Source organism: Tachypleus tridentatus, chromosome 13, assembly GCF_004210375.1.
Source record: "Tachypleus tridentatus isolate NWPU-2018 chromosome 13, ASM421037v1, whole genome shotgun sequence".
NCBI lineage: Eukaryota > Metazoa > Arthropoda > Merostomata > Xiphosura > Limulidae > Tachypleus > Tachypleus tridentatus.
Genome location: NC_134837.1, coordinates 155,234,686 through 155,252,663, shown reverse-complemented (window position 1 = coordinate 155,252,663; position 17,978 = coordinate 155,234,686). Strand labels below are relative to the sequence as shown.

The following is a 17,978-nucleotide window of genomic DNA, read 5'->3' as shown; positions in this document are numbered from 1 at the left end:
ATTCAATGTAGTGAACCATTGATTTTGTTTTATCTTTCTAATTGTTCGAGGAAAGGTGATTTAAGAAAGCCTTGATAATCAAACATAATCAAATTTTATTAGCATTGATAAATATAAATCGAATTATATTATGAATAAAAAAATTAATAAACGGCATCGACTGGTAATGTAAAAAAAATCTCATGTAAGTTTGTAAAAACAATATCTTATTCAACCCTAAGTACTTTTCTATTTCTTTGTTATTGTACTTACACAGCGTGGTTCTTTCAGCTCATTAAAAGTGATAAAAATCACTTAAACTTATTCTTAGTTTCTATCATGAGTCGTATCTTGATTCATGTTTCAGGATGGGTTTATTATTTGTTTAAATACAGACTGAATAAACAGCAAACATCCATTTTTTAACTGATTCATCTATATCTTATTTCCAAACATACTCGTACAACTTAAAATGCTCTAATTTACCGATGCACAAGGTGTAGAAACAGGATGTACAATCCCTACTGAAACGTAGCTAATGAAATCACCATAATCTTGTTTGTTATTGGTTGTTTTTACAGGTAATACAACCCAAACAGCTAATCCGTTTACCCTTGAATTGAAAACAGCGAAATAAAATCTAAATTTAGACTATATAGTCTGTATATATATATATACTATATGGCTAAAAGTATGTAGACACCCGACCATCACACCTATATGTGCTTCTTGAACATCTCATTCCAAAACAATGGGCATTAATATGGAGTTGGTCCCCCCTTTATTGCTATAACAGCATCCACTCTTATGGGAAGACTTTTCACTAGATTTTGAAACATGACTGCGGAAGATCGCTCCTATTCAGCCACAAGAGCACTAGTGAGGTTAGGCACAGATATCGGGCGAGAAGGCCTGGTTCGCAGTCGGCGTTCCAACTCATTCCAAAGGTGTCTGATGGGGTTTAGGACAGGGCTCTGTGTAGGCCAGTCAAGTTCTTCCACACAAACCTCGGCAAACCATGTCTTTATAGACGTCGCTTTGTGCACAGGGTCATTGTCATGCTGACACAAAAAAAAGCCTTCCCCAAACTGTTGCCGCAAAGCTGGAAGCACACAATTCTCTAGAATGTCATTGTATGCTGTAGCATTAATATTTCCCTTCACTGGAACTAAAGATCCTAGCCCAAACCATTAAAAACAGCCCCAGACCATTATTCCTCCTCCACAAAACTTTAGAGTTGGCACTATGCATACAGGCAGGTAGCGTTCGCCTGGCATCCGCCAAACCCAGATTCATCCGTCAGACTGTCAGATAATGAAACGTGATTCGTCGCTCAAGAGAACGCATTTCCACTGCTTCAGAGTCCATTAGCGGTGTGCTTTACACCACTCCAGCCGAAGCTTGTCATTGCACATGGTGATCTTAGGCTTGTGCCATAGAAACCCATTTCATGAAGCTCCCGACGAACAGTCCTTGTGCTGACGTTGCTTTCAGAGGCAGTTTTGAAATCGGTAGTGAGTGTTGCGACTGTGGACAGGCGATTTTTACTCGCTTTAGCTCTCGGCAGTCCCGTTCTGTGAGCTTGTGTGGCCTACCGCTTCGAAGCTGAACTATTGTTGCTTCTAGACGTTTCCACTTCACAATAACAACAATTACAGTGGACCGGAGCAGCTCTAGCAGGGCAGAAATTTGACGAACTGGCTTGTTGGAAAAGTGGCATCCGATGACAGTGCCACGTTGAAAGTCGCTGAGCTCTTCATTACGACCCATTCTACTGCCAGTGTATATCCATGAAGACTACATGGCTGTATGCTTGATTTTATGCACTTGTTGGCATTGGGTGTGGCTGAAATAGCTGAACCCACTAATTAGAAGGAGTGTCCACATATTTTTGGCCGTGTAGTGTATATTTTATTTGGGGCATTAAGAAACTAGTATAATAAACTAATGTTACTGGAGCGACGGTAGTAAAAGTAATCTATAGATCTATTTCAATGGCTACTTGATCCATTGATCTCAAACGCAAAAATATAGGAAAATAGCAACGGTTTCTATAGAAAAAAATCTCATACAAAATAATTTCTGTAGAAGGTGCTATCATTTTACACCTTTTAGAACTTTCTAGGGTAAAAATATCTGTTAAAATTAAACATTTAATACAATATCAAACTCATTTGTTACAAATTGCGGTGTTTCAAAAATAAAAAAAAGCCAGATACAGCTTTATTTTTATTTATTTGACTACATTTTAAAACAAACTTACTTCGAACGTACGAATTACAAACGTATCATAAAATTCACATTTAATAACGTAATCTGAGGGTCGTAGATTCGAATCCCCGTCATACCAAACATGCTAGTCCTTTCAGCAGTAGGGGCGTTATATATGTTACGGTCAATCCCACTATTCGTTGGTAAAAGAGTAGCCCAAGAGTTAGCGGTAATTGATGATGTTAACTAGCTGTTTTCCTTCTAGTCTTACACTGCTAAATTATGGACGGCTAGCGGAGATAGCCCTCGTGTAGCTTTGCGTGAAATTCTAAAACTAACAAACACATTTGATAACAAAGGCAAAAGTGACATATTAATTATAGTTTGTTTTAATACCATTTGTTACTCTCTTTCACATTAAAACATTTTTTTTCAAATGAATGCTAATCTTTTCTGTGTCCTTGAGAACCGGATATATTAGCCTTTTTTTTATCTTATCCGACACAGAATTAAAAGATAAAAAATAACCATGAAGATAGTATAATATATACGATGGGAAAATACAATATGGTTAGTACAAGCAAATATTATTTTTTTTATTGTGTAAATATGATTATTTAGATAACATAGAAAAGACATCATATGTAATATTCCACTTTAGCACGTAGCGTTTCTATCTGCAATTCGCTGTTTTTAACCGAATTTTGGTGAAAGAAATCATTATGAATTTCTTCATAAATTTCAATTATTTTCATAATCTGTTTAAATATTCATATAAAGTTCACTAACTATATACTTTGTTGAGGTTAATATATACCAGTAAAATGCGAGTACAGCCTCCAGATGAACAATATTAGCACCCTACACTTCGGCTACTGTCTTCTTCATCAACAGTCAAATGTCTAATTGTTGAGCTTCTTGTAAGTTATTGACAAATTTTAATTCATTAAAACATTAAAGGTTGGCCCCATTAGTTACAGATTAAAAAGTTTAAACACGACAAGCCACAACAAAATTATAACAAAACTTAAATGTTGGTAGTTAGGTATGCTGTGCTCCAGTGTGTAAATAATTAAGCCACTAGGGCTGTTAAATGAAAAACTAGGAATTCAGACAATCCAAATGGTACCTATTGTGTTAGCACTGCTCGGTTGTAGATCCCATAATTTTTAACTTGCACAATAATGAGAGATTTTTAATGTGCGTTTCTTTAGCATTCATATTGTTTACAGATAACATTTACATATTTAATTCACACACAAACTTGTTTTACATTATTTAAAATAAGGTCAGTTAAATACTACTATTTAACTTTGTTTAGTTTTGAAAAAAGGTATGCTCCTCTTATTGTTGCATTGAATGCGATAAGTGTATTAAAGTACATACTAGTTCAGATGTGTCTGTTCAGTATATGCATATGTGCATTTTTCTCAGCTCTTTGATTATAGTTGTTGGGTTTTTGGAGATAAGTTACATAATGGACTAACTACGCTTTGTCAACGGGGGGATAATCGAACTCCGGATTTTAGCGTTGTAAGTGAGGAGACTTTCGCTTTCTCACCGAGCAGTTTATCAACTCTTATTTTAGTTTCATGCATAGCAAAATATTTAAAAAAAATGACGTTTTAACTGTGCTTTTAATTTCGGGTAATGATCTCAAATTGGACTATTTTTGGATAATAAGTCAAACATCCATCTTATTTTCTTCAATCTCTGAATCAACTTATTTTTGCTTACCTTAAAAGTCACCTGCTGGTACAGCGGTAAGTCTACGGATTTACAATGCCAAAATCAGGGGTTCGATTCCCCTCGGTGGACCTCACAGATAGCCCGATGTGGCTTTGCTATAAGAAAACACACACACACATTTAATTGAGAATTTTCTAACATATGGCCTCTCCATGAATTTCCTACACTGTATTTTTCTCATAGTTTTGCATACAGTTTTGTTTGTTTGCTGTTAAGTACAAAGTTATACATTGGATTATCTGTGTTCTGACCACAGTGGGCATAGATCCCAGCCGTTTAACGTTATAAGATCTCAGACCTGTTATTAAGCCGTTAGGGTACTTTTAGTGAAATTAGTTCCAAGCGTGCACATAAGACATTAAAGAATAAATATATTAATCACTAAAAAACTGAGAGAAGTGTCCCAGGAATTATGGTGTTTATGTGCATGAAACTTTTGTTATGTGATTTTTATATGCGCAGAATCTTACCTGACTGCGACATAGTGCTTTGCCATAATTTAAAAAAAAAAATACTGTCTCATTCGTTTTATTTGTAGATCAATCAGGTTCTCAATTTTATTTAAACTGTATGCTGTTTTTAATACTCACAGCAAAAAGTTTATGTACAATGATTCACCGAGCATCACAGATTTATTACTTGTAAGCACTTAATGAAAATATTGTTACAATATTTAATAGTGACTTCAAATCCAGTATCTCAGCCAGTAAGAGCTATGGCTTTAAAACAGTGACATGAATTGAAGATTTAGGCCTCGGTCAGAGCAATTTCGTAATATCCTCATTTGTTATAATATACGAAATAATTATATTGCCAAACAATAAATTCCTCATAGGTATTACACTTGGCTTTCGGTTTATAAAATTAAAATCCATTTTCGTTTTATAAAAACGATTGACCGCTTTTGTTTTCGCAGTCCTATTAAGTAATCCATTAAAAAGTTCGAATAAGATATATTTCTTTGTATACTTCAAATCATTTATAAAGAAACTTTTCGTTCTGTACCAGAACTCATCAGAGCAACACTGGACCATTACAGAAAAAAAACCCGAAACATTATCTGTACGAGGTACAATAAATACATCGCTGTTTTTTTTTAAATCAACTTTTATGCTTTGAACCCACGTTTAAAACCACTGCAAGATATATTTTATCTTTGTTTAATAAACACTTGACTCATATCGCCTTCGCCCGGCATGGTCAGGTAGTTAAGGCACTCGACTCGTAATCCGAGGGTTATGGGTTCGAATCCCTATCACACCAAACATGTTCGCCCTTTCAGTCAGGGGAGCGTTATAATGTTACGGTCAATCCCACTATTCGTTGGTAAAAGAGTAGCCCAAGAGTTGACGGTGGGTGGTGATGACTGGCTGCCTTCCCTCTAGTCTTACACTGCAAAATTAGGGAGGGCTAGCGCAGATAGCCCTCGTGTAGCTTTGCACGAAATTCAAAACAAACCAAGCCAATCAAATCGCCTTCGAAAATATATTTTTGTAAGTAATACTATTCAGCAGATTAAATACACTGAAAAAAGATCCACCAAAGTTATAAATGAACGGATCACTTTTACAGACTGCTACTTCTGCCAAATTTTTTAGGATTGACTTACGATACCAAATTAACGTGGATACAGCATACTAGTAATATCCTGACTAGAATCTAGAAAAGAGCAAATTATGCAAGAAGTCTTTCAGGGTGGAAGAAGAGGTCTTGACCTTCCTGGATATTTAAATACTCACAAAGAAGAAGCGATGCGCCTTCGAAAACCGGTTTCAGTAGAATATACTAATAACCAGCTATACTGCTATACGAACAAAATGTTATACTTGAAGCATCATACATTCAAGATAAAATAGTTTTGTAGTTTTAAGATGCAGATTAAACGTTAGAATAGAAGCGGGCTATATAAACCGCCTTCACTAATAAGTTAGAGTTGTTTTAATGCTTTTTGTTTCGCAAGAAGGCCGGCTTTGTAACATACCTGTTGCACATATCACCCATGTTCAGTTAATTTACACACTTCGACCAACTTTGAGAAATCATACGCGTTAAACACGCGAGATCGATCGATCGCTAGTGCGCAACGCGTGTCTCTTGCAGTGGTATAAAGCTAAAATTTAAATTTTGCATAAACATACCTGACACTACTAAAAATTGTCCATGATTCTGTTCATATCATCGATATTCATAAATGTATTTAAATAAGACAATCTCGAAAAAAAAGACATGAAAAATTGGAACAGTTTAGAATAATTACAAAAATGCAATATGCCTACGAACAAGTTCTGAAGTTTAAATGAAGTCCAAACATAAAATATCCGTTGTCTCTTTAATTAGGTTAAAATCTCTAACAGATGTATATTATAATAGTAATGTTCAAAATTTAAAAAAAAATTGACTGTATTAGGAATGAAACAAACGAACATCAATTAACAAAAATAACTTTACTAGATGGCAATTTTAAAGGAAACCTTTATTTAAATACATTTGAAGCACGGTGTTTATCCGAAGCGTTCTTTTATGTGTGTGTTTTTTAATTTACTTTTATTTCATTTATTCTCATACTAATTTTATGAACGAGATAATTTGGTTCATTGTTGATCCAAACAGAGTGAATTAGAGGCTTAGTTTATTTTCTTACATAAACCAGGTTCTTAAATGCTGGCAAAAAGTAGCAGCACTTTTCTGATTTCTCTTTTACAGTTTGTGAATAGCACGACGAAATATGAGTTAGAAATATGACTACATACTAAAACTTAAAAAGATTAGAACTAGAGCATTGCTTAAGATACGATATCATGAGTTTATAACCTGAATGATACCAAAGAATTGAGCACGTGAGAAACAAAATTAAATTCTCACCTGCTTTTACAGGATAAAAGGGGTGCCTTCTTTCCAAGCGATGTGAATCCATTGCTTTAAGACACAAAGGAAAGAAAATTTTATGAGCTCAAGGTAAGGTAGTAAAGCAAAGTTATTATGTTTAGTTCTGCAATTACATCTTTGTTTTTTATATTATACTTATTTTAATTTTATGAAAAAAATACATAATTGGTTGGCTACCTTAATTTATTTGCATAAATGAGCTTTGAACGTCTGGACTTTGTAATTCAGTAATAATAGATGAAAACTCATTTCATTGTTAATAGTGTCTTACATTGTACTTAAGAGTTAGTGACTTAATGTTTCCATATAAAAAAGGCTTATTTGCTTCATATTTAATTCAATGGGTATATAGAGAGAAATAATTTCAGTTCATGTTACTAGACAGATTTTCACATAATAGTTTATCGACTAATAAGACACTGGTAATTAGCGCAAAGTTGATTTATGTTACTGCATTCCATATCAGTTTAGTTTGTTTTACATTACAAATGTTTCATTAATCCACCCACTTGGTCATTCAACCCGTACGGGCAAATTAACAAATTGAAATAAAACCACAAGATACATTTGGGATCTAAATGAACTTTACAGAATAGCTTTTCCTCACCTTTTTAATTCGTATAAAGAAACCATTAAGTGAGTTTATCATTATTCTTATTTAAACTTGACTTTTCACTGAAGGTTCAGTTGTAAACAATTTCTACCAAATTAAAATGAACCTTAAAAGTCGCGTTCTAGTAAACATTTCCGTTCAAGTTGTGATTTAAAACTCAACTTTACAAGACTTAAATAATACTTTTTAGTGCTAATACACCCAAGAAAAGTGTTTCTGTAGCCCCCAACGGTGTGTCTGCAGACTCATACCACTAGAAATCGGGTTTCGATACAGTAGTGGGTAGAGTACAGATAATCTATTGTGCAGATTTATGGATAATTCTAAACAACCAACCTGTTGCTGCTATTTGATGGATATGCACGACATTTTTATTCATTTCAATGTAATTAATCTCAATTTTTTCTCACTTCTAGACCGTTTAGCAGTATTAAAACCATTAATATTGATTATCATTCTCCAGATTAAGTTTAAGAGATGTTATATTAAAAATTCAAAAAAATGGAATATGAAATCAAGAATATTTCCTTCAACAGTTGTGTTTAAATGTCGTGTACGTTTCAACTGTCTAATTACAACTGAAACTTTTGTGTTTCAGAATAAATCGTTATATACTACAAAATGTACACAAGTGACACCCACCAGTGCACTTTAATTTATTTTCGTTTCCTAACACATAAAGGTAACTATTAATGCCCTATGCTCATAGTGCTCTCTAATATTTTTTGTTCATTTCCTAACATATAAAGATAAATATTACTGCCTTGTGCCCATAATGCCCTCTAATTATTTTTTTTTTGACATTTCCTGACAGATGAAGGTAACTATTACTGCTTTGTGCCTTCTTTTTCTGGCAACTATCACCTACGGTAAGTACTACCACTTGTTCAGTTGTTTCAATATTAAAGTTGTTCGCACTTTCTTAGAGAAACTACGTAACAATAAACTTTTTGAATGTTACAATTAAAAGATATTTTATGAACAATAGCTCTATTTTTTATTATTGTAGCCATGAATGGGAATAATATAGGTCCTATTTCCTCAGTCACCTCCAAAACGTAAGATACATTTTAAAATCCCACGTTGTAGCTTGTACCCTAGGATCATTTTTTTCATGTGCAACGTATTTAATTTTTTTAACTTTAAAAAAAAATTCATGTTAATGTGTTTTGGATTATGGCTTGAATATTATTTTATGGTTATAATATAATTAATCAAAGGTTGGGATTTGCTGTTTTTAATGTAATCCTTCCTCATGATTTTGTTTATTCATGTAATTTTATTTAGATAAAAATTATTTAATTTCACTAAAATACGTTTGTATGTATATATACATGCACATACTTATCACTACAACCTTCTGCAATTTCTTTTTAACTTCACATATCTGCTCACTGGCGACAAAATTATCAGCATTTTGTCAAATACATTTGCTCCTTCATTTTTAAACCCTCTTTACTAAACTCTCCTTTCGGGGTTTATAACTTAAATCAATTTAGTCTATTCCCTCATAACACCGAGGTTCGGCATAGCCAGGTGGGTTAAGGCATGCGACTCGTAATCTGAGGGTCGTGAGTTCAAATCTCCGTCGCACCAAACATGCTCGCCCTTTCGGCCATGGGGGCATTATAAAATGACGGTCAATCCCACTATTCGTTGGTAAAAGAGTAGCCCAAGAGTTTGCGGTGGGTGGTGATGACTAGCTGCCTTCCCTCTAGTCTCACACTGCTAAATTAGGGACGGCTAGCGCAGATAGCCCTCGAGAATCTTTGCGCGAAATTCAAAACAAACATAATACCGAATTCTACTTAGTGTACGGATGTTCATCTTGATATAATTAGATTTCACGACCAGTCTTTCAAAGTATCTCGTTAACTAAAACAAGTTTTATATATATCACAAATAAATAGGTGTTTCCAATAGAAAGTATCTTCACTAACACAAAATCTATGATTTAGCAGTATTATATTTGACCACGCGCATATCGAAAGTCAGGCTTTATTCCCATATTACCGTCTTCAACCTGTTGAATTGCAGATTTAATCCTCTCGGAAAATGATTATTTTATTGAACTAGAGTATGTGTATAGGGTGAACTTACAAATGGCAGCTGTTTTGATAATGTTGGTCAATACTTTAATTTTACATAGGTACACAGGTGAACACAAACATAGAAAAGTAGCTATATATGAGTAAATAAAATATTTCTGTACATTGGAGAAATATTCTAACTTAATTTTTCATAGAACTATTTCTAATTCTGTTTTCTATGTTTTTGTTACGCTTTCTTATTATTAATAACCCTTTTCTGGGTTACATTTCAGCTTCACACGCAACTTACTGCAATGTGTACTTTTATTTATAGCTTTTGTCGACTAAAAGACTCGTATTTTCTCTTTGAACAGTTACCCTTGTTTTTATTTTTGAACATAATTAAACTTTGTCAACTTCTTATTCAATAGGAGATGTATTTTGTGGAAGAGGATACTACTGTCCAGATAGGACTACGTGCTGCCCTCACACAGAAGTGGCTTTCACATGCTGTCAAGCAGAAAATGCTGTTTGCTGTGGTGACGAAACATTCTGCTGTTTGAGTGGCTTCGTGTGTGACTATCCTAATCAATCTTGTCGTCCTCAATCTTACGAAGCCCTGTTTTCTCGTGTGAGGATTAGCCCTGCTATTCAATAAAATAATTCTATGCCAGGTGTGTGCAATATTGATTCACATCATCAAGACAACAAACAATTTTGTTTTATTGTAATATTATGAATACATAATTAAAAACGTATTAAAAACCTGTGTTGCACAATATTTTGTTTTCATTCTTCTCCACTAATTACCTTCGAAAAACTGTCTTTAAAAGCTTGGAAGCATATTTTAACATAAATATGGATGCTAGTGGTACAACAAATGTGGAAATGAACTTAAGAACATTTTAAAATTTTTGGTTCAAAATAAGAAACTTGATTGGAGAACTACAAGTTTTAATAAATAAATCGAAAAGTAACTTAAATAATAGGAGCAACGTTTCACTTCATAATTGTCCCCCGCTAGTACAGCGGCAAGTCTTCGGATTTACAACGCTACAATCAGCAGTTCGATTCCTCTCAATGTGGCTTTGTGAAAAAGAAAACACACACATAGTTCATAATTTAAATAAAAACAAATTTTCTGTTCAAATTTTTGTACAAACGCTTCACTCTTATATAGCAATAAGAAAGACACTTGGAATATTTGAAAAGGTTCTTAAGACGGTCGTCTTCTGATATAATGCCAAGCTGTAGAAAATTATCTTACCTAAATCCATGTTTCATTAAAACCTTACACTCGTCTGCTGTTGTTCATAAAGGCTGCCTACCAACTCTTTCTTTCTGCTCTAGTGTACGTTGACAACGGTGTTTCTGGATTTATTTTACTCCTGTGTATAGTACGGTTTTTCGTGGTTTGTGTTATGCTTTACAGAAGTCATTTCTTGCCGTTCGTGCATTCAACTGTTAGACTTCAGCAATTAAGCTACAAAAATACTTCCTGATGTTCTTGGTTTGAGTGATTGTTATTTGATGATTTTTCCTTCATACGTCGTATTAGCTAACGCTAGAACTAACCGTGAAACATGCTACACACATTGCACCACTATCATTGTCTTTTTGAAAAGCTTCCTAAAGTATATGTTCTGTCTCGTTGCCAATTGCGAGGAATACTTCTTTTTCTTTACTTTGGCATCTGACACCTGAGGTAGGGACCAAAAGTGTGTTCTTCAGTATGATTGTGTCAAGTCTTTGTGTTTTTTATACCCAATTTTCAAGCTTTGTTTAATTGTCGTTTAGTAAGTCTGTAGCTTTGAAGATAGATTTATTTGAATTATGTAATTAAATGTCTTTTATATAAAAAATCAATTGACCAAGAACGATACAATGAGTCATCGTTTTATTAACTGGTTAAAACGACTCTCTTATTTTAGCCTTATTTTTTGCATGGTTATAAAGTGTAGGAATACATTTTTTGTGATACTTTGAATTAAACAGCTAGTTGATCACCAGCACTTAACTTGGTGTTTTCCAACTGAAGAGCCATCGAACGAATACTTTAATCTGAACCGAAGGTGCAAACTTGTGTTAGAGAAAAATCTAACTACAGAAGTAACGTGCTCCTTGAGCTAGATTTTTCCATAGAATAATAGAAGCTGAACGAGTACTTTTGTAGATTTTTGTTAGCTCTTTCTCTAGTTGTCGTATAATGACTTTTTTATTATCACTCAGCCTAATTTATTTTTGTCACACATATCTCTGTGTGTGCCACAAAGCACTTTGCAAAAGAGGATATGTTCAAAGTTCTGGAGAATTGACGAACCTTAGAAAACCCTACAAATTATATCGTATTGTTCTCTAACTATCATCAGAGTCATTTCTCTTGGACTTTGCAGAAATTGAAGATATTCCTCTTTGACACTTTGATACCAGTCTGTGGCAGTCCTAAGAGAAGGACTGTCTCTTTTCAGTTAGTATATTACTTGGGATGTTTCTATATTTTCCTCAGTATCAAATAACGACCACATTTTACTGCTTCATTCATGTTTTCACTCTGCAAAATAAGAAGGAAAACATGTACTAAACAAATGTAGTAAATACATAAACATACACAATACTTCTTTTGAAATAGCTTAATTAAAAATATCAGTAAACCAGAAAATAATGAGCTTAACCGTTTATTGCTGCTATCTTGCACATTGTCACATTCGTATTCTAATGTTCACAGTTTTTTCGTTATGCCACTGAGCTGTAAAGTTAAACTTGTCTTTACTTGCACATTTTTCTAAAATGGGAAGCTTCGAAAGTGGGAAACTAAAAACAGTGCGTCACACTTATTGAATTATTAAAAGTGGTACACATTGCTAACCCATTATTTCCATTTTAACACGAACAGGAAATAGCCGAGGATTCAAGTTTCACATATCGTTGCCACAAAAATTCATTTTTCACTTTGGGGCCACGAATGCGTTATTGAAACGAAAGTCAAATCCCATTCGATTAGGGTAGTCTAAGAATTATCGGTGGGTGTTTTGAATTAACTGTCTTTTCCTTAAACTATTAATAATAGTATCGTGCAACTTACGCCTAGAAGGCAACTCCGTTTTTTTTTGTAAAAACAAAGAGTTAAAAATATAGAAAGAAAACAGTCATTTTTCATTCTGTTTTGAACATGTATATAGATTTTAAAACTTAGCCTTGAAGAAAAATTAAGTAGTTTTTTTTTTTTTTTACTTCCTTATTCCAAATTTGCTGTATTCAACATCAGGCATAAATTTTAGTAAACAGAACAGGGACATTGTCACCTAGAAATGGCACCTTTCAGACCTCTGAAAGGAAATTTGAGCGACATGTATGAATCATCATTGGCAGGAAGTACAATAATTAATAAATACTCCGTATGAAAAGTGTTTAACATTTTCCTGACCTTTAAGACTGATATTATTCGTCTTTTTTTTTATTGGAAACATTTGCTAATCTCCTCTATCCAGTGTAACAATTGAAATATTTCAATCGAAAAGTAGGCTTATTTTTTTGCAGGAATATTTCGGATTTTAAAGTGAAATTAAATGGAACTTTACTAAATTTTAAATTGTTTTGCCTTTTTACGATAAAGCGGAGAAATGTCTATAATTAAAGTCAAATTGGTATTAAAAAATCTGTTCGTAAAGTTTGTTTGGTTTTAGAATTTCGTGCAAGACTACAGCAGCAATATCTGAGCTAGCCATCCTTAATTTAGCAGTGTAAGACTAGAGGAAAAGCAGCTAGTCATCACCACCCACCGCTACCTCTTGGGCTACTCTTTTACCAACGAATAGTAGGATTGACCATCACATTATAACACCTCCACAGCTGAAAGGGCGAGTACACTTTATATGACGAAGATTTGAACCCGCGACCCTCAGATTACGACTCGAGTGCCTTAACCAGCTGGCCATGCCGGGCTTCTAAGATAACTATTCAATATTCATAAAAGTCCTTAAAGAAAATTTGTTTAATTTCAAAGAGACATTCATTTGAAAAACAAATTTTCTTTTTATTTTAATTTTCACTATTTAAAATACACTTGTAAGAATTAAAGTGGTATAAATGGAAAGATTAATATACAGGTCTTTGTATATTGAAAAATAGGAATGCTAAGAACATTTCATCAAAATATTGTTTCATGCATCAGTAACTGAAATGCTGAAAACATTTTCAGTTTCTTTTATGACGCTTTTTAACATTAGATATAACACGTAAACATTGTTGATATAGTTCTGATGTGGAAAATAAAATAAAAATTAAAAAGTAATAATAAATAAGACTTCAATACGCTTTTCATAAATTTACATAAAAATCATGAACCTTGACGTAATACCACTGTAACTTCTCATTTTGTGTATTGTGTATAACCGTCACAGTATGAATTATTTTTAATTTTAGTTTAATAAATGGCCCGGCATGGCCTAGCGCGTAGGGCCTGCGACTCGTAATCCGAGGGTCGCGGGTTCGCGCCCCCGTCGCGCTAAACATGCTCGCCCTCCCAGCCGTGGGGGTGTATAATGTGACGGTCAATCCCACTATTCGTTGGTAAAAGAGTAGCCCAAGAGTTGGCGGTGGGTGGTGATGACTAGCTGCCTTCCCTCTAGTCTTACACTGCTAAATTAGGGACGGCTAGCACAGATAGCCCTCGAGTAGCTTTGTGCGAAATTCCAAAAAACAAACAATAGTTTAATAAATCATTCATATTGATTTTTGAAAATATAATGAAAATTTCTGTAGCGTTTTGAGCGTACGTCACAGCTCCTCTTTTCAGTTTCACTTCTGGTAAAAAAAAGAAAGAAAAAAGAAAAAAAAGAAACACTTATATATATATATATATATATATATACATACATACATACACACAGTACCTGAAAACTGTTTTTATCTCAAAGTGTGATTATTTACATTTTATAATGAAAAGGAAAAATTGGTGAACAAAGTTCGTTGACGGGAAGGCTGGGATACAAAACTCCAACCCATTATTTTGAGGGGTACATCGCCTAGTTATATCCTATAATTATATTTGTAAGTATCAGGAACAAAAGTCTATAATGACGAATTTGAAACAAGATGAATTACAACTAATAGCTTAAAAAAAAAAAAAGGAAAGAAAATATATACTTATTGGTTAATGGAAGTGAATCTGAAAGAAGTAAAATATATTACGCGGTTGACAATAAAATAATCATATGAAAATATTTAGGAGCTGACGAATATGAGAAATGTTTTACCATAAGAGAGCGCTAAAAATTCGTCGTACAGGGTTCATGAGGGAATTTTGAGTAGTAACGTTGTATATTGTAGTGAAGGTGATATTGTGTAGAATTTATATTACTGTTTTACAATGTTTAGATAACACTGCACCACCGTGAAATATTAACAATGGAAAGCCGTAAATCAGCCTGAACTCAAATATTTAGTACAAAATTATGCCTACTCTTTCTTGCAGTTACAACAACAAAAATTATATTAGTTAGTGTTACGTTTAATTATTAAGTTAATACTATTAATTAAGCAACAGACTGTCATTGTTAGTATCAATAATAATAGTAATAAAAGAAATGAAATTGAATTTAAAGTTGGATACATTTCAGTAGTTCATTTATTTACTCAAAAATATGAACAAAAAAGCATTTCAAAAATATATTTGAAGCTGAAAGTTTTAGCATGTGTTTTAAAACATATTAGCTTTATTTAATTTTTTAGCAGATATTAGTGCATACAATTTACAAGATATTAATACTAGTAATAAAATAGCTTTATAACACAGAGTTTGCTATTTTTCTTAAGTTGAACACTCAACATTTTGTATACAATTTTTAGGAACAGCCCATAAAAACATAAACTACAACTAATAGTACAGAGATTTAACCAGTTAAAGTTTTAATTGCTCTAGGTCAGTGTTACCCAGTTGCCAGATGACCCCCACATTTGTTCTTTGGTTATGATGACTCCCATCATCTCTCATGAAAAAACTACTTTGTCATACTTCGTAACATAGGTGACCTGTGCACCTTTCAGACACTTCATAGACAAAAAAAAAAAAATGTTGACTTGGTGCAGACAGCTTGTGACCCTCAAGTTTATTATTTTAACAATAAACCTTACAAAATTAAATGCAGCTTGCCTAATTGCAATTTATAGAGCCATAGATTTAAACAAAATTTACTATTTAAATCAACCAAAGCTTTGAATTGCTGGTTACAGTTTGCATTTACTTTTTAGTGAAACACTTTTGCTATCATTTTCATGAAAATAACAGATTTAAGGCTTTTTATGGGTTTTTTACTGCTGTGTCCATCCTAGGCATAAATCATTTCTGATAGAGTTGATTACCTAAGTTTTGTTTTATGTTAGGGCATTTCTAACTTTTAGAAGTGCAGAAAAGCAGAATCTTGTGTGTATGTATATATAACAAGGTTTTTAGCTTCTATTTTCTGTGAAATCTAGGAACTCATTTTGATTCTAGTAATTTCAGACTTATTTTAATTTGAATAAGTGTAATATAAACTATAGTTTCATTAATACTAGGATCTGTCTGAACCTTACTATCAATGTTTTCTTTTAAAAAAGCAAGTGCTTAAATAATATTTAACTATTGTTTTTTAATTATTCTAATCACTCATTTTATCTTTTAAAAAATGATAGCTTAACATGATTATTTAATCCTAATTCAGTAATAATAATAATAGCAGTGAGTAATCATCATTGAAATAATATTAGATATTATAACTGACTTCTAACACTAGTAATAGCTCCATGTTTCTATATGCTAATTCCATAGTGTGTATATAGTAAAATAGTGTATCAGTTTAGCTAATTGTTTAGCCTGATAAGAAAGGTTTCTATTGAGTTTCACTGCTAGTGAAAGATGGATACTTTTCTCTCTAGAATCAAGTTTATATAGGTTAATGGCACTATTTTGCATATAAAAATGAAGTAATAACAAAAGCACATATTTGTATCATTTTTAAAAAATATTGCTATCTTCACCCCTGCATGGGAGTCCATATGAGAGTGTCTGTTTTGCTGCATCTGTAAGTGATAAACCAATGAACACAAATTTTACACATGATGAGAAATCAGTATGGGACATTTCTTCCTAAATTTGATCTATATCTGGATTATTTTCAAACATGTTTTTTTTAATAGGAGATAGAGTGTTTTCACAGTTTTGATTTAATAACTTTAAGTTGTGATTGGATTTGTACCAAATTTCATGGTCACAGTAAGATTGAGACTCATCATCAAACTACAAAGAAAAACTTTATCTTCAAAATAAAGCCATTTTTTAAATCTGCATGAATTGAATAATGAGAGTCACAGTAAAATGAACATTGTTCGTTTGAAAGCAATTGTAAATGGTCCAGATTGTTCATCATTCTGGTATCAGAAGGATTTTGGGAGTTTTCAGAAGTGAAATTTGACATTATCCAATATAAATGTAAGAAGTTTCAAAAAGGAGTGGCAAAACATCATTATGCAATCGAGCCCGGCATGGTCAAGCACGTTAAGGCATTCGACTCGTAATCTGAGGGTTGCAGGTTCGCATCCCTGTTGCACCAAACATGCTTGCCCTTTCAGCCGTGGGGGCATTATAATGTGACGGTCAATCCCACTATTCATTGGTAAAAGAGTAGTGCAAGAGTTGGCAGTGGGTGGTGATGACTAGCTGCCTTCCCTCTAGTCTTGCACTGCTAAATTAGGGACGGCTAGCACAGATAGCCCTCGAGTAGCTTTGTGTGAAATTGAAAAACAAACAAAAATCATTATGCAATCATTGATTGCTCTTATTGATCAAGGATGTGTACTTAATCTGTATTAACATACTGTAAAAACCTGTTGTTCTATATGGAAAAAAAAATGTAATTTTCATTATCAAACTTTTATATTAGCATTGAATACAGTTTAAAGATAAAAAATAGTTAAGTCATGATGCATAGTAGATGTTAAGTTAATGTCAAAAAGGGTTGAATATGAAAAATTATTTCCAAGTTTATATTAGCATTCTCAAACACATGAATGCTTATAAACAAAAATAACAGACAAGATTAGAATTATCTGAAAAAACAATAAGTTATAATGATTAGTGATGTCAAGAAAACCCACTTGTAGAAAAAATATCTGTGTAAAAACAGCTCGTTTGGGTTGAGAGAAATTTTTATATAGAGGAACAAACAACGTTTCAACCTTCTTTGGTCATTGAAGAAGGTCGAAACATTGTTTGCTCCTGTACATAAAAAGTTTTCTCAACCCAAATGAGCCATTTTTACACAGAGAATAAGTAAAATGATTAAAATATTTCATTAGGTTTAAAAACAAAATATAACTGCAGATAATATTGCAAACTGTTATGATTGAATATTAGTAAACCAATAGTATTAAAAAGAAGAATACATTAATTTATTTTATAAAGAAACAAAATTAAAAAATTAGATATAATCATTACACATTGACCATTTTTGAGTGTTTTATGAAAAATATAT

General features: G+C 32.9%; 2 protein-coding genes across 2 annotated transcripts in view; both read left to right on the top strand.

Moving 5' to 3' along the window:
• The first annotated feature begins 6,794 nt into the window (after window positions 1–6,794).
• LOC143240720 (progranulin-like) lies at window positions 6,795–10,237 on the top strand. Its single transcript, XM_076483648.1, has 3 exons — window positions 6,795–6,894; window positions 8,253–8,307; window positions 9,900–10,237. Exons 2-3 carry the CDS (start codon window positions 8,253–8,255, stop codon window positions 10,124–10,126), a joined length of 282 nt encoding a protein of 93 aa, XP_076339763.1. The 5' UTR covers window positions 6,795–6,894; the 3' UTR covers window positions 10,127–10,237.
• A 4,140-nt stretch (window positions 10,238–14,377) lies between these two features.
• Window positions 14,378–17,978, top strand: part of LOC143240718 (glycogenin-1-like) — a 45,659-nt gene continuing 42,058 nt past the window's right edge. Inside the window, exon 1 of the mRNA XM_076483644.1 lies at window positions 14,378–14,517. The gene's annotated coding sequence lies outside the window, so the exon portion shown is untranslated. The remainder of the gene's footprint in view (window positions 14,518–17,978) is intronic.